Raw genomic sequence first — 22,248 nt, 5'->3', positions numbered from 1 at the left:
CACTCCTAAATGACAGGGAGGAAGCCGGAGAAATTACCAAACAATAAACGTGAAACATTTCATTTTAAAAGAAATAGAGCATTTTTGTGTTCTACACTTTGTGCATTTAAAGAATCAGGTACTGTAGGTAGTTTAACATGATCACAGTTTTAACAAGCTGCAAGTTTGTAAAAGAAAGCAACTGTTCACTATATTCTTGGAATATGGGTGCAGTTGTGGTGTTGTAACTTACTACTTCATTTTCCCTGAGTTGATCTGATTCAACCAGAGAACTTGGGACTGACCATATTGGAGTAGGTTTATTTGTAAATGAATTTTGGTTTTTGACGACAATCTCGCAGCTATCAAGGCTGTTTCTTTGGTGCCGGTCCAGATTTACTGCATTTGTATTCACATGTCACGATGGAATTTAAGTTTGAGTTGTTGCATAATTGGAATATGTTAACGCAGTATAGCTACAGGCTATTTGTACATTTGGTGAAGGGACCAAAAGTTGCAGAAATGTTGGTGAAAAAGTACTTCAGAAGTCATAGCGTGCCACATTGTAAAAATACTTTGTTTTTTTCTCTCTTTCTGTATAAACTTTCAAGGAAAACAAATTTGCTTAGAAATTAGTTAGACCATACCAAGAATTGTGCACATATCTAGAACATATAAGAACATAAAAGTAGGAGCAGGAATGAACCATTTAGTCCTTCTGATCACTTTTCCAAATTCTTTCAGCTCTTTACTGTTACACAGGGTGGTTCTATCGTTAATTGTTTAGTGTCTCAGTCACTACTTAGTTGTGGCAGCTTATAGGCAAATGATGAATGAGAATAGCAAGCTAATTTCCTTTTTTTTTCCACTTCTCTGCAAAAAGAAAGAGAAATGCTGAATTTGAGTCTGGAAATTTTCTGTTGCAGCATTGTTCACACATAGTCTGTCCACCTGCCCAGGAGCTAATCGGAGTGATATTGTCATGTTAACAAAGTGTGGAGCTGGATGAACACAGCAGGCCAAGCAGCATCTTAGGAGCACAAAAGCTGACGTTTCGGGTCCAGACCCTTTTCTGCAGTTCCCATTATCTCAGATATTGTCATGTTGATGACTCCTGACATATAAAACTGCTTCAAACTGGGGGAAATCAAAATCAGCAGCCTGTCCCTGGGCACAGCTTCGCAAACACTTTCCCACGGTGGCGATGAGTCTGCAACATCTACCCCGCTACTTGAATTTAAAAAAGTGTCAGTGCAACCCTCGGCAACTTGTTTTAAAACTGCAATATCTTCCAAAGTCCTTGGTTTAAAGCAGTATGCTTTTAAAAGTTTGGACCACAATTCAAAATAAAGAAAAGCAAAGAGATAACAAAGTGCAGAGTTGGATGAACACAGCAAGTCGAGGAGCAGGAACGTTGATGTTTTGGGCCTAGATCCTCCTTCAGAAATGTACAAATGTTCTGACATTTCTGAGGAAGGGTCTAGACCCGAAACATCAGCTTTCCTGCTCCCCTGATGCTGCTTGGCCTCCTGTGTTCATCTAGCTGTACACCTTGTTATCTCAGATTCTCCAGCGTCTGCAGTTCCTCCAGTCTTTAACAAAAAGTAAAAGTGTGGTCTTTTATCCCTCTGTTCGCTAGTTCAAACCTGCAGGCTATATTCCAGCTGTAATTGCCATCCAGTTGCCACCCAGGATGACAGGGCTGTTAAGAAGGCATACAGTGTTTTAGCTTTTGTTAATAGAGGGGATCGAGTTCAGAACCAAGAGGTTATGCTGCAGCTGTACAAAACTCTGGTGCAGCCGCACTTGGAGTATTGTGTGCAGTTCTGGTCACCGCATTATAAGAAGGATGTGGAAGCTTTGGAAAGGGTACAGAGGAGATTTACTAGGATGTTGCCTGGTATGGAGGGAAGGTCTTAAGAGTAAAGGCTGAGGGACTTGAGGCTGTTTTCATTAGAGAGAAGGAGGTTGAAAAATGACTTAATTGAAACATATAAAATAATCAGAGGGTTAGATAGGGTGGATAGGGAGAGCCTTTTTCCGCGGATGGTGACGGCGAGCACGAGGGGGCATAGCTTTAAATTGAGGGGTGAAAGATATAGGACAGATGTCAGAGGTAGTCTCTTTACTCAGAGTAGTAAGGGAATGGAACGCTTTGCCTGCAACGGTAGTAGATTCGCCAACTTTAGGTACATTTAAGTCGTCATTGGACAAGCATATGGGACGTACGTGGAATAGTGTAGGTTAGATGGGCTTGAGATCGGTATGACCGGTTGGCACAACATCGAGGGCCAAAGGGCCTGTACTGTGCTGTAATATTCTGTGTTCTATGTAATTTCACAAATGCCCCATACGGTTGTAACAAAACCTTCCTGCTTTTGCAATTAATTCCTTGTGCTATAATGGCCTGCATTTAATTTGCCTCCTTCATTTACTTTGCCTGCATGCATTTCGTGAATGAGGATAACCTAATATTTTTATCATTTTGAGTGGGCAGAAGATACAGAAGCCTGAACATAATCACGAGCAGGTCCAGGAACAACAGCTTTGCTGGCTGTTATCAGATTGATGAGTAGACTCTCTAGCCTCAAATAAAGCTTATCTTGCTAATGTTGATCTCGCCTAGTGCACGCATTGTGTGATAAAATTTGAATGCCTCTGTCTAAGTCTTTGATCTTTATGTTCTTGCTCACTATGATCTGCCTGCCATGCTTGTAAACAAAGCTTTCACTGTCAAGTGTACTGAAGTACAATAAATCAATCAATCATCTTATAAATTGCATCTTTCGGAATAAAAGCAGCCCAATTCTCGGTTAAAACTCTGAGATTCTGAGCAAGGCTTCACACCTGCAATTTAGCGCCTGACCTGAGATGTCACCTTTTCTATATTTCTATCACTCTGCCTGATTCTCATGACAGCACAGCACTCACATTGATTTTATTAATACTTTACTCACCATCTAACACTCTTGGTCACCTACAGAGATTTTGTATCTGAACTTACACTCACCAGTTGTATGATCTTTTGATCTCTCTGCCTGTGTGCTGCCCTCTTCCCCCCCTCTCCCCCTCTCTCCCCCCCCTCTCTCTCTCGCTCTCCCTCTCTCTCTCTCCCTCTCTGCACCTGATGAAGGGGCTGTGCTCCAAAAGCGCGCGTGATTTCAAGTACGCCTATTGGACTATAACCCAGTGTTGTGTGACTTCTAACTCAATTTTCCCATTTAAGTAGTAACTTGCGTTTCTATTTTTCCCCACTTGACGACAACCTCTCTTCCCACATTGTACACCATCTAACAAGTTATTGCGCCCCCCCCCCCCATCTAAATATTTTTCAAACTTTGTATCCTTCTCATAATTTGCTTTCCTACTTGTCTCGGAATCATTATCAAATTTGACTATATTAGTTGGTTCTTTCATTATTCTGATCTCTATAACATAGAAAGGATGTGAAAACAATGGTGAGGATGCAGTATCAATTCAAACAGATGTTATTACAACTGCAACTAGGGAGGTGATGGCCTAGTGGTATTATTGCTGGACTGTTAATTTAGGGATCTGCCGGGGCAGATGATGAAATTTGAATTCAATAAACATCTGGAATTAAGAGTCTAATGACGACCACGGCTCCATTGCCAGAAAAACCTGTCTGGTTCACTAATGTCTTTATTTCTTCTGCCCTCGGGAGAATTAGGGCTGAACAGTGAATTCTGCCTGGTCGGTGATGCCATTATCCTGTGGAAGATATAAATTTTTTTATTCAATCAGGAAATATGGAATAGGCTGAAGTTTGAGGGCTGACTTTATAGCGATTTAAAGGATTTAATGTTTTGATGTTCACAAGATGTGTCTACTTAAGACATGGGTTGGCAGGAACAAGGCAAGAACTCAGATACGCAAATGTGAGGTGGGCATTAACAAATCCAGTGGAGAACACAAAGAAACGTCTGTACCTCGTGAGTGCTTGCTACCACAAGCCGTTGAAAATAGTGTAGATGCTTTTAAAAGAACCTAGAGAAGTTGCAGAGAGAGCATGGAATAATAGTGCATGGTGATGAGGTTCAATGAAACAGGGGTGGTAGGAGGTTTGTGAAATGTGAACACTGACATGGGCTAGTTGGATCAAATAGTTCGCTTCCATTTTGCACCTCTTGTGTAATCTGGTGAGTTTCACTAAACTGTTTTGAAGGGACCTGCATAATGTTGCATTTTGCTGTATACTGGCAGAAAAGAATTTTAAGGTTGTCAGGGGTTTGTGAAATGTGAGGATGTTGAACAATTCTTAGGGAAGGTCTGTACTTTTACCATGAAATGCTGGCAAAAAGAATCACATTAATCAATAATAAGAGATAACAAAGTGTGAAGCTGGATGAACACAGCAGGCCACCCCGCATCTCAGGACCACGAAAGCTGATGTTCCGGGCCTAGACCCTTCATCAGAGAGATGATGAAAGGTCTCAGCCCGAAACGTCAGCTTTTGTGCTCCTGAGATGCTGCTTGGCCTGCTGTGTTCATCCAGCCTCACACTTTGTTATCTCGGATTCTCCAGCATCTGCAGTTCCCATTATCTCTGATCACGACATTAATCAAAGGATGGTCTCTTGAATATTTGCATTGGAACAAAGCAGGCTTCCTGTGCATGCCAGCATGATCTGATTCTAGGAGGAAAATAATTCAGTTACATGGAGAGACCAGAAAAAAATGGATTATTCTCATTCAAGTTGGGATGGTCAGTGGGAATTTTTATTTCAGGTTTTCAGAATCATGAAGAATTTTGAAGGATGATTGGGAGAAATTATTCCCATCATTCTGTTAGAGAATACAAACTTAACATATTTTAGCACAAAGATCCGAGGTGGCATGAGGAAAACATTTTCACAGTCTAGAATATACTGTCTGAAAGCAGTGGACGTTTTCTGTAAAGTATAACTTTCAAAAGGAGGCTGGATTGGTACAACAAGGAGAAAATTTTGCAGAGTTATGGAGATGGAGCAGAGAAGTTAGACAGTTTAGATTTCATAGAGCTGATACAGGCATGGGTTGAATTGCTGCCTGTTGCTAAAAGTTTTGATCATTTTTCTTAAATCAACTGTACCTGCCCTGTGATTTTGTCAATTGCTCTGCTCCCTCCAGGGACGCATGTAATGATCGATTAAACCTGTATACTTTGCACATTCCTGCAAACTTATTCCACTGAAATGTCTCAGAGATAATGGGAACTGCAGATGCTGGAGATTCCAAGATAATAAAATGTGAGGCTGGATGAACACAGCAGGCCAAGCAGCATCTCAGGAGCACAAAAGCTGACGTTTCGGGCCTAGACCCTTCATCAGACTGAAATGTCTGTTTAGGCAAATGTCTGTTAGGTTTGCCTAACTTGATTTTCTCTCAACTCAGTCTGATATTTGTACCCTTTCATAACAAACGTAGATCAGTTTTGTTGCTGGGAGTTTCCAAGATAAAAGTTTATGCAGAAAAGAAACTCCATTTTTCATCAAAAATCTTTAAAATGGTCTACTGGAGAACAAGACAAGGGAAGAGAGAGAAGTTTAATTTTGTGAGGGATCCTGGATAAGCAATTCTCCATCTTGTCAAGAACACTTCAGCACAAAATAGTGGCAACTATTTTACTTCAACTAATTTTTAAAAATCATATTCTCTTTCAGTTTCTCAGAGCAGCCTCAGCTTGAAAAAGCAGAGGAGCCGGAGCTTTTTCAATTCGTTCCTCTGTTGCTTTCGTGACTACAATGTGGAGTCGACGACCAGCAACTGCAACAGCAATGCTCAGATTCCAACGGTGGAGGAGAATGGGTCGATCGCTAAGGTGCGTTTTGTTTCACTGTCATTAGTGAACAAGAATTCAGAGAGCATATTTCCACATGGAAGCTGCTTCTCAATTGAAAACTCCGTCTTCGCTACCGAGTAACTAATATTGATATAATATGAATCCACTCTATTAAGAATCAGTTGTCAATCAAAATGGTTTCAGATCAGAAACAACAAAAGAATTTGAAAGAAATGAATACAATTGATGCTACTGGCCAGAGCCAAGAATCACTGGCTAATTGCTTCATAATTTTAAAATATGCAAATATTTTCATCCTTAAACTGAAAGTTGGAGATTTTTGGTAATAGGTTTGTTGAGATCTTTGGCAGCATGTTGAAGTACCTTTCAGAATGTCTGTGTTTTGTCACTGTTTCATGATTAATTGACCACTTAAAAGTGCTTGGCTTTCTCACAAAGAAGTTCAATAATGAAGAGTTTGCATAGTTAGAGGCAGTTACAGATGGGGCCCAAAAGTATTTTTGGCAAAGGTGCAAACTGTTCTTACCTTTTAAATCTTGGAACATATTCAGGCATTTTAATCTACTATTATAAAACCTCCGACGTAGTTTTTGTTTCACCATTCTACACTTCTCTGAAGTGTACTTTTGAATTGAAAGTTCATAGTTGAAATTCTTTCCCACCGTGACTCCATTTTGAGACTTGAAAATTATTGCGACCCCTCTGTGGGAACTGAGAGCAGGGGCCTGTTCACATGGAAGCATAACTCTGCCCAAAGGGCAGCAGGCATTATTGCCTTGGATCTTGCATGCTGAAAGTTTTAGCTTGAAAATTTTAACCATAAAACAACGAGCTATAAAAACTAAAGTAACCTGCTGAAATTTAAGCCCTTACTTAGCTGACAGGCCAAAAAACAGATTGGAAGCTAGTGAAAATCATTTTATTACAAAACACTCCTACTCCCAAAAAGGAAGGCAGATAAAAGAACCAAAATGTTCAAAGCTAAAATAAATAATTAAGGCACATAGATTTCAAAGTCAAACTGTTGTTAAGATGAGTAGAGAGAATAGAGAAAGAAGGGCATCGCAGTAAAGAAAGTTGGGATGACATATCACTTTGTAATTACAATCCTGTAGGACATCAGCTACAAAAACAAGACATTCAACCCTAGCATGTCAGCGTTTATGCTCCATTTGAGCCTCCTCTGACTTTTTTTTTTCCTCATCAAAATCTAACGTCGGAGCCATTCTTTCTCCCCCAAAAGCTTGTCCAGCTTCCCTTAAAATTCACCTACACCATGTGCTTCACCTGCTCGTTATGGTAGAGCATTCCACATCCTTTCTGCCCTTTTGGATAGAGAGATTTCTGTTGAATTCCCTGATGAATTTCTTGGTGACTATCACATATCATTGCCCTGTAGTTATGTACTTCCTCGCAAAAGGTAATATTCTGTATCCTTGTTCAAAAAAATTCATAAAGACCACTATTATGTCATCTGCGTTTTGTTTGAAGTAAAGATAATTCAGCCTATTAAAGCTTTTGTGATATTATCATAGAAACTCTACACTTCAGCTAGAGGCCATTCAGCCCATCAAGTCTGTACTGACCATCCGAAGACCTTTACTAACATCTAGCCCCCACAATCCTGGAAAAAACTTTGGGCAATTTAGCATGGCTAATCCACCTAACCTGCACATCTTCGTACTGTGGAAGGAAGCTGGAGCACCCAGGGAAACCCACACGGACACACTGAGAATGTGCAAACTCCACACAGATAGTCACCCATGGTTGGAATTGAACCTAGGTACTTGGCAGTGTGAGGCAACAGTGCATTTTTTTCCAGAGCCTTTAACCTTCCATGTACCTTCTAATATTATTGGCACACAGTTGTTCCAATCTAACTGAGGTTTCTGTTTGTTTTTAGCATAACTTTGCTAATCTTCAGTTCTGTCCCTCTTGAAATCTGTAAATAAAGTGCTCAGTGTGCATTTTTTTTAAAGGAAGTGGCCCTAGTAAGTCATGCACAACTTTTAAAGTGGAATTAATAGTTTATTTCAGCTTGGTATTTTTAAAACGATTGAGTATCCATAGAGCATTTTTAATGTATTTTATATGAGGCTTCTTGTAAAAATGTATCCAATAGGGTTCAAGAGAAAACACAAGAGCATGGTGGGTTCATATACAACAACTGTAGGTTGCAGTACTGGATCCAAAATTTATATTTGCACTGGGACAATCCTAAAGTATGCCAATTACATAAATGTAGGGACAAACCATGAAAAACACTATAAAAGACATAAGAACTAGAAGCAGGAATAGGCAGTTTGTTCTTTTGAGACTGCTCCACCACTTAGTACGATCATGGTTGACCTCATCTCTGCTTTCGCTTTCCTGTCCATTTTCCTCCATAACCCTTAAACTCCTTACTAATTTAAAATTTGTCTCTCTCCTCCACACCCTGGGATAGTGAGTTCCACAGATTCATCAGAGGGAAGTCATTCCTTCTCAGCTCTGTTTTAAATCTGCTACCCCTTATTCTACAGCTATGACTTCACATTTTAGATTGCCCCAGAAGAGGAAACATTTGCCCGGGGTCCTGGGCGCAGGTGCATAATTCTTTGAAGCTTGCATCACATGTAGGCAGAGTAGTTTAAAAAGGCATTTGGCACACTTGCCTTTGTTGCTAAGTCCTTTGAATATAGGAGTTGGGAAGTTGTGTTGCGGTTGTACAGGACATTGGTGCGGCTTCTTCTGAAACACTGTGTCCAGTTCTGGTCACCCAATTATAGGAACGATATTATCAAGCTGGAGAGGGTTCAGAAGAGAATTACCAGGATGTTGCCGGGTATGGAAGGTTTTACTTATAAAGGCTGGATAGGCTGGGACTTCCTTCACTGGAGCATAGAAGTTTGAGAGGTGATCTGAGAGAAGTTTATAAGAAAAATAAGGGGTACAGATAGAGTCATTGGCAGTTGTCTACTCCCTGGGATGGGGGCTTTCAAGACTGGGGAGCATATTTTTAAGATGAGAGGAGAGAGATTTTAAAAACACACGAGGTGATTTTTTTTTTAATATGCAGAGGGTGGTTTGCATGTGGAATGAGCTTCCTGATGAAATGGTGGATGTGGGTGCAATTACAATGTTTAAAAGCCATTTGGATAGATACATGAATAAGAAAGGTTTGGAGGGATATGGGCCAGGAGCAAGTAAGTGGGACTAGTCTAGTTTGGGACTTTTTCGGCATGGACTAATTGGACCAAAGGGTCTGTGTCCGCGCTATATGACTGTATGACTCTGTCAATTTCTACTTTGTCAATCTCCTTTAATGTATTTTATACCTCAATTAGATCTGTCATTTTTCTCCTAACTCTAGAGAGTATTGATCTAAACTGCTCACTCTGTTTTCATAAGACAAACTCATTGCTAGAATCAAAATAGTGACTCTCCATTGAACTACCTCCAATGGAACTACATCCCAACTTAAGCCAGGGGACCAAAATTGTTTACAGAACTCAAGGTGCAGTCTCATTCCAACTTGCATAGTTGCAGGAACACATTCCTAGTTTCATGAGATAACAAGGCGTAGAGCTGGATGAACACAACAGGCCAGGCAGTATCAGAGAAGCAGGAAAGCTGACATATATTTCTGAAAAGACTTGCATCAATGGCATTAATTTTATTGGGGGAAAGGAAAGACATTATAGGATGTTGATAAAATTATGAAAGGTGTGATCGTTTAATAGATAGTTGAGTGACTTTTAAAAAAAAATACCCCTTACTTACTGAAGAAATTAAGGACGTGGTATATCAGTTTAAAACTTTTGAACAGCTCTGCTGAAAGCTGGCACAATCATGATGGGTCAAACTGTCTCGTGCAGTGCTGCAAACTCCCATGATTATTGGTTTCTCAGATACCCCAAAATGCTTTGATATTAATGAGTTGCTTGTGAAGAGCAGTCATTATTGTTAGAAGGCCAAAGGATCTGTTTCTGTGCTGTATGACTCTCAACAGACAACTGGAGCAGTTAAACTGCACGTTGCCAAAATCCCACAAATAACCTGTTAGTTCATTTTTTGCACATAGATTGAATGATAAGAATTCTTCCTGACTAATTCTTTTACTTTTCATGAATCAGTGTGCTGCAGTCTTTTACAATCCATTTAGGTAGAGAGAAGGGATTTCTATTCAATGACTCATCCTGGAGGTGTCAATAAAAAGTGACATGAGAAGTACAAAGGAGCATTCCAAGTTACTTGAATGTTAGCCTAGATTATGAGCTCCATTCCTGGAATGGTGCCCAAAACATACTATACCAGAAATCTAAAATAAAAGAGTAATAAAGCTTATCCTCATTGCTGTAACACTGATCTAATCAGTGTGTTTGCCTGCGTCAGTGCTTGGGATGAAATCACGCAAAATCCAGTGTTTCCCAGTGACTGTCTCAGATTAAGACTTCTGTCAGTTTCCTCCCATTTGAGCTCTGATGGAATCTGATCCCTTAATATATTTAAGCCATTTTGAATGGCTGCAGGTATGTCTGGTGGTAAGACTTTGCTTAAGAGATTATTCCACTAAAGGCATATATCCTCTTTCAGACTGTAAGAAATATAATCAGAAATAGGCTGTTCAGCCCATTGAGCCTGCTGTCCCATTCAGTAGGATTATGGCAGATCTGATGAAACTTGCGCCCACTTTCCTGCCATTTCCCTGTAACCCTTGATTTCCCCTCCTGATTAAGAAGCTATCTATCTCATTCTTAATTATACATAAGGACTGTCTTCACAGCTCTCTGTGGCAAGGACTTCAAAAGACACTCAACCTTCTGGACTCCTACAGATGTATAGTACAGAAATAGACCCTTCGGTCCAACCCATCCATGCCAACCAGATATCCTAAATTAATATAGTCCCACTTGCCAGCATTTGGCCCATATCCCTCTAAATGCTTCTTATTCATATATCCATCCAGATGCCTTTTAAACATTACAATTAGAGTCAGAGTAATACAGCATGGAAATGGGTCTTTCGGCCCGAACTGGTCCATGCTGAGCATAGTGCCCATTCAGCTAGTTCCAATTGCCCGCGTTTGGTCCATATCCTTCTAAACCCTTCCCATCCATGTACCTATCCAAATGCTTTTTAAATGTTGCTATTGTACCTGCTTCAGCCACTTTCTCTGGCAGCCCATTCCATATATGCACCACTTTCTGTGTGGAGAAGTTGCCTCTTAGGTCCTACGTAGGTTTAAGGTGGAAGGGGAAAAACCTATGTCCTCTAGTTTTCGATTCCCCATCCCTGGGAAAAAGACTATAAATATTCATCCTCTCTGTGGCCCTCATGAACTTATACGCCTCAATTAGGTCATCCCTCATTCTCCTATGTTCCAAGGGTTAAAGTACTATCCTGGCAAACCTCTCCCTATAAACTCAGGCCTACCAGTCCTGGCAACATCCTCATAAATCTTCTTTGCACACTTTCCAGTTTAACTATGTCTTTCTTGTAACAGGGTGACCAGAACTGTACACACTACTCCAAGTGTGGCATCACCAATAACTTATACAACTGTATCATTACGTCCAAACTCCTATGCTCGATGCCTTGACTGACAAAAGCCAGCATGCCAAATGCCGCCTTCACCACCCTGTCTACCTATGATGCCACTTGCAATGAACAATGTACTTGTATTCCTAGATCATTGTATTTGACAAAAATCATCAGGACCTTATTCACTGTACAAGTCCTATCTTTTTGATTTCCCAAAGTACAACACCTGACACTTATCTGTATTGAATTGCATTTGCCAATCCTTAACCCACTTCCTCATCCAATCAAGACCCCCCCCCCCCCAACTTTTGATAACCATACTTGCCATCAACTATACCCGCTAATTTTGTGGCATCTGCAAACTTACGAATCATGCCTTGCGCATTCACATCCAGATCGTTTATGTCAATAACATGTAACAAAGGCCCTGGCACTGACACCTGTGGCACACCACTCGTCACAGGCCTCAGTCAGAGAAACAACCTTCAACCCTCACCCTCTGCTTCCTACCATCGAGCCAATTTTGAGTCCAGTTAGCTAGCTCTCCCTGGGTCCCATGCGACCTAACTTTCATAACTAGCCTGCTGTGCAGGACACCTGCCCGACATTCATCTATCTGCTTGGTTACCTCTTTGATAAACTCTAAAGGATTTGTCAGACACTACTTTCTGTGCAGAAATCCATGCTATCTCTAATCAGACCTTGACTGTCTAAATATTGATTGATCCCGCCCCTCAGTATCTTCTCTAACTTGCCTACCATTGATGTCAGGCTGTAGGGCCTGTAGTTCCCTGGCCTGTCTTTGCAACCTTTTGTAAACAATTTTACCAGCCGCCTCCACCTCTGGCAGCTCTTTCCATACATGCACCATCCTCTGTGTGAAAAAGTTGGCCCTCGGGTCTCTTTTAAATCTTTCCCTTCTCTCCTTAAACCTGTGGTGTTTAGTTTTTGACGCTCCTACCCTGGGGAAAAGAGCTCAACTGTTCACCCTGTCCATGCCCCTCATCATTTTATAAACCTCTAAGTTCACCCCTCAGCCTCTGATGCTCCAGGGAAAATAACCCCAGCCTATTCAGACTCTCCTTATAGCTTATACTCTCTAACCCTGCCACATATCCTTGTAAATTTTTTCTGAACCCTTTCAGGTTTCACAATTTCTTTCCTACAGCAGAGAGACCAGAATTGAACACTCTATTCTAAAAGAGAGAACAAATTCCTCCTCATCTCAGTCTTAAATTGGAACTCCTTAATTCTGAGACTATGCTCTCTAGTCCAGGACTCTCCCAAGAGGTGAATTATCTCTTGAACCCCTTAAGAATTCTGTATGTTTCAACAAGGTCACCTCAGCCCTTATGAAGAGCTAGTAAGAACCGCTGATGCTGGAGCCTGAGATAACAAGGTGTGGAGCTGGAGGAACACAGGCCAGGCAGCATCAGTGGAGCAGGAAGGCTGACGTTTCTGGTCTGAAGAAGGGTCCGGACCTGAAACATCAGCTTTCCTGTTCCTCTGATGCTGCTCAGCCCGCTGTGTTCCTCCAGCCTTCACGCTGTGATCGTTCTTATGAATACTGGACTGAAGTGTTAGCTTGGATTAGATTTAATGTCTCTGGTGTCGGCTTGAATTGGTGAGCTTTAGACCATGATTGTTGGCATTGTGGTTGACCTGGTCGTACCAATTGACCTCCATGAATTCTGTTTACAACAGACTCAAACATGAGGCAAAGGAACTGTGTGAGGTACTTTGAGAACGGTAAAGTGAGTTCCATCTCCACAGTCAATTATGTTTTTTTGTGGGGGGAAATCAAATGTAAAAGTCAATCCTTAGAGATTTGCTGGCACTCTTTGTTCAGGTTGAAGTAAAGAATTGCAAGCAAGGTGATCCTTAAAGCACCAGTGGCGTTAATGTGATCAAGCATAGTCCCATTTTCATTCGAAGACTGCCAATTTAGTTAAGTGTTCAATGGTTTATGCAGCCCAACAAAACTTGCACAAGTGACAAGAATACAAATGGTTCGTGTTTGCATCCAAAGGGGTCAGCAAGTTTAGAGCTTAGGTCAATGTGACTGAAGTTTCCATGGCAAATCTTTGATGTACCAAATGGCTCACTATTTTTGTCTCACTGTTTTACATCATTATAAGTGGGAATGAGTCATCCAATATTGTATTTCATTCAAGGAAGCCACAGGCAGATAGATGGGTGATTACTATTGGAGCATTGTTGATGGTCATTGGAGGGAAGGTCTGATTCTCAGAACGATCCAGCTTTGAAGATGTTGCACATTTCTAACTACAATGCATTTTTATTACAGATCATTCCTACTAAAGTTGTTTAAACAATGTCAAACTTGAGAGAAAACACTCATTTCTAATTCTGAGCTTTAAATGCTTCAAAGAGGTGTGCTAGTTTGAGTTAATTAGTCACTGATTTGGCATATGTAGTGATTTGCTGTGAGTGAGCTAAACTACACATTATGCATTACAGCCTGGTTAAAGATTTGAAACTCTAAAGAGAGACCTTGTGTGTTATTTCACAAACACCATATTGGACAAAATGATGCAAGGTGTAAATGTACTTTGTTTTCTGCAACAACATTTAGCTTGTGGAGAATTATGTCAAGGCAAACCAGTAGTTCTGTCCACCATAAATTGGAGAATGCAGTTAATTCAGTTTGAGGATAGTATTATTTTAATTCTCATTACACACTACCTTATTTTTAAACAATCTGTTTGAACATACAGTGACAGTACCTCCAAGGCACTTGAACCCATACCTTCCTGCCCAGCGTTGGGAACACTACCACTGCACCTCAAGACCCTACTCACTATAAGATAGTCTTAGCCTCACAGACCAAGCCCATAGTAGGTACACTGAAGGACAGAGTGACTAATCTCACTCTCTCTTCCCCAGGCCATACTGCAATATCTTTAATAATTAAAAAGTTAAGTCAAATCTTTGTTCATAAATCTTCCTAGACGAAAGATACATTGTGACATTATACTTTTTTTGTTGCTATTTCAGGCACATCTATTAATGCTGGACTATCGATGTTCCCTATTTCCATTTAAATGTAAAATCAAAAACCTAATTTTCAGTTTTCCTCACTCATGTTTATTTGCTGATGTCTTGTACTAAATTTTGCCTTTATTATGTGAACATTGTTAGAATCACATTGCTAACATCAGCAGAAATGAAAAAGATGTATTTCATTTCTGCCTAGAGTTCTCTTCAGTAAGAGTACTGGAGTTAATCTTTCAAATATAGCCTAATATCCTGTTCCTGAACCAAGTACAGTACTCCACTACGCCATCAGAAACTCTTGAGATTCTTGCTGTTCATTTTGCCTGAGAAAGGTAAATGGATGTTATGTGGCAACAAATGTCACAGTGCCTAATGTAAGGGAAGCAAAATAAATAGGCATTTCCAAAATAATAATTTTGACATCATAAATAAACTAATGTTGAAGATTATGGAAGGCATGGACTCTTGAGATTCTCATCTAAAATTCACGAGAGGGCTCCAACAATATTGTACAGTTGACCTGTTGCTATTGGATATATTCCTGCAGTTTTATAATTATGAAGCAATAATTCATCCTATAAAGTAGTGGGCTGTTGGTTCGCATATGAGGCTTTCTATATTGTAAGCTGCATATTTTAGCAGATAGAGCACTGATATGGAGCCACACCTGAGAATGGATGGAGCTGGTCAGCTGTGGTCCTAGTTGTCGAAGAGCTGGGATCTTGGAGAGAGCCACATGCGTCTCATTCCACCTGGGCTCTGGCACAAATTGGTCAAGGCAAGGGAAAACGGTGAAAGCATGAAACTCCTTTAAATGTGAAACTTCATATTTTCTCCTTTCTTCCAAAAAAATTGTTTGGAAAGTTGAAACCATTTTGATCTGACGTGTTTAATGATCCTAACGTTGTGTAAGTTAGACAGCTCAATCCTTGAAAAAAACCCACCATGAAATTTGGTGGCGACCTTTAGAGGTGCAGAAGCTCCCAGGCAATGGTGAGAGCAACTTGATTTTAAAACTTGAAACATTCGAAAATTATCATCTGCCCGACATTCACTTTATATTTCTAAAGCTAATTTTGTGTTTGTTGACCTACATTGATTGTGTAGTGATTCTTTAGTCCAGGCTTTTGAATATATATTCCAGAGTGCTTACAGATGATACACTAATGTCCATCAGACAACCCACCGCTTTGTTGTCCTAATTTATTTCCTCGTGTTTTACTTTCTTTGTTATAAACTGCAAGTTTTCCCAACTCTTACTGATTGAATCATTTAGTGGCACGTATTCAATGTAAAACTACAGTGAAAAGTGTGTATCTTAGCTGTACATACATGTACAACTTAGAATAAGATGAGGAAAAATAAAGATAACTTGAGAGTCCAACTTCCCACTGCTGCAATCCTGCTCTGGGCTTTGCAGCTCTTGCCATGTCTCTGGCAGAGCCCTGCTCTCACTGGCCCACGCTCGATCTGCTGTCTTGGTAGGGCACATTTAGCTCCCACCACATGGTTCCCAGTCGCAACCCAGTTCCTTCCCTCTGCTTAACTTGAATGGTGGATGTTAGCATGTAGATTTATTTATGAGCAGCATCATGAGTAAAACAAAATCTAGTCGTGGTGAGAGCTAATAGACAGGTTTTGTCCAACCCTATGTCACTAGGTAGCAATCGGGACTACTAATTGAAAATGTATTCCCACCTATTTCTCACGCCAAAGACTAGGTCATCTGGTTCACTGCACCAACCCAAAGCAAACAACACTCAGCTGGAACCAATAATTGAACTTTTCTCAATAAAAACGAAAGAACTGTGCATGCTGTAAATCAGGAACAAAAGCAGAAGCTGCTGGTGAAGCTGAGCAGGCCAGAACTGAGTTTCTGTTCACAGATGCTGCCAGACCTGCTGAGCTTTTCCAGCAACCTCTGTTTTTGTCATTGAATTTTCCTCATTGGCATTGTTGAGTACAATAAATGTGGTACATTTACAACAGAATCATTAATAAACCGAAACAAATTTTCCAGGTGATAGACAGTACCTTCCCTATCTTGTGAGAAGACTGCGGTAGGAGTTGTCTCCAGACCTCCTAATAGCACCAATATGCTGGAACAGTGCTTTTCCCAATTTAAGCATTGTAGATATAATGAGTTGTTCTCATTTTCACATAGACTGGGCAAGTTAGAATTGTAAAAGTAATTTTCTACAATAGTTTCATATTAGTTTACTGGGACAGTATGCTTTAGAATCAACAATGAAAGAGGCGGTAATGGAATTTGTGTTAAGTAACAAACGAGAATTGTTGAACTATTTTAATGGTAACGAGCATCTTGAATATAGTGAGTGACATAGGACTGAATTTGGATTTGAAATCAAGAAGGATGAGTCACAAAGTAAAGCATTAAATTTTAATAAGTCAGCAGTTTGAAGGAATGAGGATCACTGGCACCGTTTCTGGGAAAAGTGGGACCTGTACAAGTGGGAGGGTCTGCACGTGAACCAGAATGGCATCAATACCCAGACAGGCAGGTTTCCTAATCCTGTTAGTAGGAGTTTAAACTAGCTCCCTGCTTGCCTGGATAGTTCAGCCCCAACAACACTCAAGAAGCTTGACACCATCCAGGACAAAGCAGCCCCCTTGATTAGCACTATATCCACAAGCACCCACTCCCTCCACCACCGACACTCAGTAGCAGCAGTATCTACAAGATGCACTGCAGAAATTCACCAAAGACCCTCAGATAGCACCTTCGCAACCCACAACCACTTCCATTTCGAAGGACAAGGGCATCAGACCCATGGGTACACCACCTCCAAGTTCCTCCTCCAAGTCACTCATCATCCTGACTTGGAAATATATCGCCATTCCTTCATTGTCATTGGGGTCAAAATCCTGCAGTTCCCTCCTTAAGGGCATTGTGGGTCAACCTGCAGCAGGTGGACTGCAACAGTTCAAGAAGTCAGCTCACCACCACCCCCTCAAGTGGCAACTAGAGATAGGCAAGAAATGCTGGCCCAGCCAGTGATGCCCACATCCCACAAATGAATAAAGAAAGAAAATACTGGAGTGTATTTAGGAAGGAAATGCAGAGTATGCAGGCCTGACATGTTGCTCCTATATGTTACCCAGAGAGATCAAGCCTAGAGAGCCCTGATATTTGGTGTGATATGTCTAAGAATATTCGGGACTGGATGAGATGGAAAACAGAAGCTTTGACAGTTCCAATGGAAGCAAATTAATGAAGACTGTTGGAGTGTATAGAAATGCAAGAGGAGTCTTATAGTCATTGGAAGAGTGCAGAGGGGGAATGAAGAAAAAATGACAAGCAAAATTTTGGAGATTTCCCAAGTTATACTCAAAGTATATTAAGAGTAAGAAGAGGTGCAAGGAAAGTAGGACCCTTGGGAATCTGTGTTTGGATATTGTTGGGTACTTCATTCAGGAAGAGGATTTTCAGGCACAGAATTTGAGGAAAGGGACTGTGATGTTCTTAAACAGATTGACATAGGCAATTAGGAGATATCAGAAGTTTTAACAGGTTTAAAAGTGAGCAGATCCTGATGAGTTATATCACTGGCTGCTGTGGGAGAGAAGGGAGGAAGTCATGGAAGCTCTGACCCAAATTTCTAATTCATCAGTGTTCATGGGAGAAGTGGCAGTGGACTGGAAGACAGCTCATGTGGTTTCCCTATTCAGGGTCAGTGTTAGAGATAAACCAAGGAATTACATACCAGTGAGTCTTAAATCAGTGATAGCGAAGCTATTAGAGAATATTCTGAAGGAGGAAATTAATCTCCATTTAGACAGTCAAGGTTTGATCAGGAATAGTCAGCACGGCTTTGTCAGAGGGAGGTCATGCCTTACAAGTCTGATTGAATCTTTCAAGGGAGTGTTAAGATGTGCAAATGAACCAAGTCCAGTTGATGCAGTTTATACTGATTTCAGCATAGCTTTTGAAAAGGTCCAACGTGGGAGACTGATAAAGAAGATGAAAGCACTAAGGATCCGGAGATACTTGCTAAAATGGATCCAAATTTGAATTGGTGATAGGAGGCAGAGGATTGCGGTAGAAAGCTGTTTGTGTGACTTGAGGTCAGTATCTAGTAGTATGCCACAAGGATCAGTATTGAGTTCCTTTTATTGTTTGTGATATATATAAATGATAGAGATGAGAGGTGTTGGGGGGGAGGGGCGTACGGCGATATGTATGTTTACAGATTACAGAAAGATTGGCTGGGTGGTTAATAGTGTGGAACAAGGTCTTGGGTTCCAAGAGAATATGAATGGGTTGACTGCATGAGCAGATCAATGACAGAGAATTTAACTCTGAAAGTGTGATGTGATGCACTTTGAATCGAGCAACAAGGCAAGTAAGTTCTCAGTGAATGGCCAGACATTCAGAAGCTCAGAGAAATGGAGGTCGTTGCCCACAGATACCTGAAGTCAGCACTGCAGATTAATGGGATGGTTAAGCACACTTATGACACACTTACCTTTATCAGTTATGGCACTGATTGTAAAAGCAGAGAGGTTATATTGGAGCTGTACAAACCTATGGTTAGGCCTCAGTTGGAGTACTGTATGCAGTTTTGGTCACCACACAGTAGCAAGGATGTGACTGTGTTAGAAGGAGTGAATATTCACCAGGACATTGCCTGGATTTGAGTATTTTATCTGTGAAGAGATGCTGAATGTGCTTGGGGTGTTTTCTTCATAGCAGAGAAGGTTGAGCAGGGACTTGACTATAAGGCGTACAGGATTGAGGAACTTCGATAAGGTGGATAAGAAGCAGCTGTTTCCCTAGTTGAAGGGTCTGTAATAAGGGGGTGTAATGGTATGGTAAAAGATAGGGAGTTGAGAGGAGATTTGAGGAAACATTTTTCGTACCCAGAGAGTGATGGGAATCTGGACTGTACTGCCTTGGAAGTCAGTAGAGAGAAAACAACTCACAATCTGGTTTTTAAAAAAGGACTTGGATGAGCACTTGAAATGTCATCTCATTGAAGGCTTTTGTCAAGTTCTGGAAAGAGGGATTGGTGTAGATAGGTTGGCACAGACCTGGTGGGCTGAAAAGCCTCTTCGGTGCTGGACGACTCTTTGATTCTAAACAATCAGCTGGACTGAACATAGTGAATTAAGTTAACACCCGGTGTAGTTTTCAGAGAAGGATTTGGTGTGATATGCAACCAGAACACTTAAAGGCAAAAACCCTGGTTGTCAAGTTAACAAACGGAGGTGAAAGATAGTATCAAACTAAAAGTAAAGTTAAAATCTTTGAAGTGAAAGGAACTGTAAAACGTAACAAAGCAATATAAAGAAAGAGACATATATAGCCATAGAGCCGTATTTTAAATAAGCCTTGCTCGTGATAAAGATTTCTTGTGAAAGTACTAAGAGACAAATGTGATTCACCATGGTAGTAAAATCTCCTTTTAGTTGCAAGCAGGGAAAAATTCAGGGAAAGATTATTAATAAGGAATGTGATCTCATTGAAGACAAGTGACAGTGACCATGATCCACCAAAAGGTAATGGCAGACTTAATAAAAGTGGAAATACTTGTGTAGACAAAGGTTGGTTGATATCTAGAACTCTCTTCCTCAAAAATGCTGCTAAGTTTTGAGTCAGTTGATAATTTTGATTTTTTTTCAGGTAAATTTTTGCTAGCTATGGGTATTAAGGTAGGTGGAGTGCCAAAATGCAGAACAGGCTTGAGCCTCCTTTTGAAATGGGTAGAACTCCAGAATGTGACCCCCAAGCAATAGGAATTTGTAATTTTTTTCTCATGGACCCACTCCCTTTTTTTGTTATCTTTTGTGCGTTTGTCTGTTTAATCCCAATTTCTTAGCCTTTCTTCATGTACTTTATTATTCTCTATTATCTAAACTGATCAATTATTTTGGTTTGCCTGGGTTCCTTGTGCTACGCTGCATATTCTTAAAATCCTTTGTGTGTAGTTTTTCATAGATTCACTGTTTGTTTTAATTTTAATCATACTGTAAATCCCTTACACAGTCAAAACTGAACGGTGAGGCATTTGAAATGGTCCTAGCATTTCAATCTGAAGCATCCTGTTCTATTTCTACTATCTTCCATCTTGATTTACTTCTGAGCAAGCAGCAACTGAACTCATAAGAAGTGTTAACTGTTGTTTTAACCAATGCCCTGGCTGTTATTTTGACCAATGGCCTGAGCAGGTGAGAGACTCTAGATGTAGACTGGTCCATCACACGCTGTGCTGAGGTAGGAATTTTCCCTATAGGAATACAAAATAATGGAGAAACTCTTAGATTGAATGACATTTGTGAAGAGAGAAACCTGAGTTAATGTTTTAAGTCCAATGATTCTTTAGAACACAGAAGTTCCCTTGTTTACTGAATTCCTGGTCTGGGTTTAAATCGGGTCTGAAGATTCTGTTTCAGTACTAGGTTCCCCTGCTATGGAGAATTGTTGTTCTCTACTGTTCCTACTAATTCCTTTCCTTTTTTGTAAATACCTTAATCAGATAAATTCTTAATTTGCATGCTATGCCCTGGTACTAAGTCAGCCACTTTATCCTTGCTTATTATTCTTCTGAATTACGGCTTTCTCTAGTAGATCTTTTGCCAGCTGGAGTTTCCAAGGTTTATTTCAGAATTTTTGATGAGATCTGGATAGCACTCTGTATAACATACAAGAACGTTTTGCTTTGATATTCCATGATGTTAGTAATACCTGATTTTTTTTTTGCATCAGCAACCGACCCATATGATTTATGTGCCTGGAAATAATCCCATTGCGCTTCTCTCTATCTGTGTTTCATCTGCATTCCTTTCTGGCAATTTCATACCTGGAGTATGCCATTTCACACTTCATGTGATTTTTTTTTGTTACAATTGTTTGTTTTCTTCATGTGTCGCGCATCACTGCCCAACAAAACAGGGGTGCCCCCTTTATCCTACTTTCTTTATTCCTAACCCTTAATCAATTTCCATCAATATCATGAGGTTATTTTCAATTCTTTTACATGTCAGTTCTTATAGCAAGCTTTTGTCTGGAATCTCATTGAATGTTTTTCTGAATGTGTACATGCATGACATTCATAAACCTTTCTCTGTCCAACTACTTGGTGACTTGGTTATCCCTGTCAATTACACTTGACGTTTTGAGATAGAATCATTGAATCATTTCAATGTAGAATTAAGATAATAAAATGTGAGGCTGGATGAACACAGCAGGCCAAGCAGCATCTCAGGAGAACAAAAGCTGACGTTTCGGGCCTAGACCCTTCATCAGAGAGGGGGATGGGGGGAGGGAACTGGAATAAATAGGGAGAGAGGGGGAGGCGGACCGAAGATGGAGAGTAAAGAAGATAGGTGGAGAGGGTGTAGGTGGGGAGGTAGGGAGGGGATAGGTCAGTCCAGGGAAGACGGACAGGTCAAGGAGGTGGGATGAGGTTAGTAGGTAGCTGGGGGTGCGGCTTGGGGTGGGAGGAAGGGATGGGTGGGAGGAAGAACCGGTTAGGGAGGCAGAGACAGGTTGGACTGGTTTTGGGATGCAGTGGGTGGGGGGGAAGAGCTGGGCTGGTTGTGTGGTGCAGTGGGGGGAGGGGATGAACTGGGCTGGTTTAGGGATGCAGTGGGGGAAGGGGAGATTTTGAAACTGGTGAAGTCCACATTGATACCATATGGCTGCAGGGTTCCCAGGCGGAATATGAGTTGCTGTTCCTGCAACCTTCGGGTGGCATCATTGTGGCAGTGCAGGAGGCCCATGATGGACATGTCATCAAGAGAATGGGAGGGGGAGTGGAAATGGTTTGCGACTGGGATTTTTCCATCCCCTCCCCTGTCTGCTTTCCGGAGAGACCACTCTCTCCGTGACTCCCTTGTTCGCTCCACACTGCCCTCCAACCCCACCACACCCGGCACCTTCCCCTGCAACCGCAGGAAATGCT

At 40.9% G+C, this 22,248-nt stretch overlaps 1 protein-coding gene across 3 annotated transcripts in view; it reads left to right on the top strand.

Annotated features, from left to right (window-relative positions):
* The window catches only part of ctdspla (CTD (carboxy-terminal domain, RNA polymerase II, polypeptide A) small phosphatase-like a), a 262,478-nt gene that overhangs the window by 182,402 nt on the left and 57,828 nt on the right, over positions 1 to 22,248 (top strand). For all 3 annotated transcript variants that reach the window (XM_048552121.2, XM_048552105.2, XM_048552113.2), the window contains exon 2: positions 5,643 to 5,800. In XM_048552121.2, the coding sequence (XP_048408078.1) occupies positions 5,643 to 5,800 (158 nt within the window). The remainder of the gene's footprint in view (positions 1 to 5,642; positions 5,801 to 22,248) is intronic.

The sequence above is a fragment of the Stegostoma tigrinum genome, chromosome 2 (genome assembly GCF_030684315.1).
Source record: "Stegostoma tigrinum isolate sSteTig4 chromosome 2, sSteTig4.hap1, whole genome shotgun sequence".
NCBI classification, from domain to species: Eukaryota; Metazoa; Chordata; class Chondrichthyes; order Orectolobiformes; family Stegostomatidae; genus Stegostoma; species Stegostoma tigrinum.
Note: the sequence above shows the minus strand (reverse complement) of the source record. Positions and strands in the feature narration are given on the sequence as shown.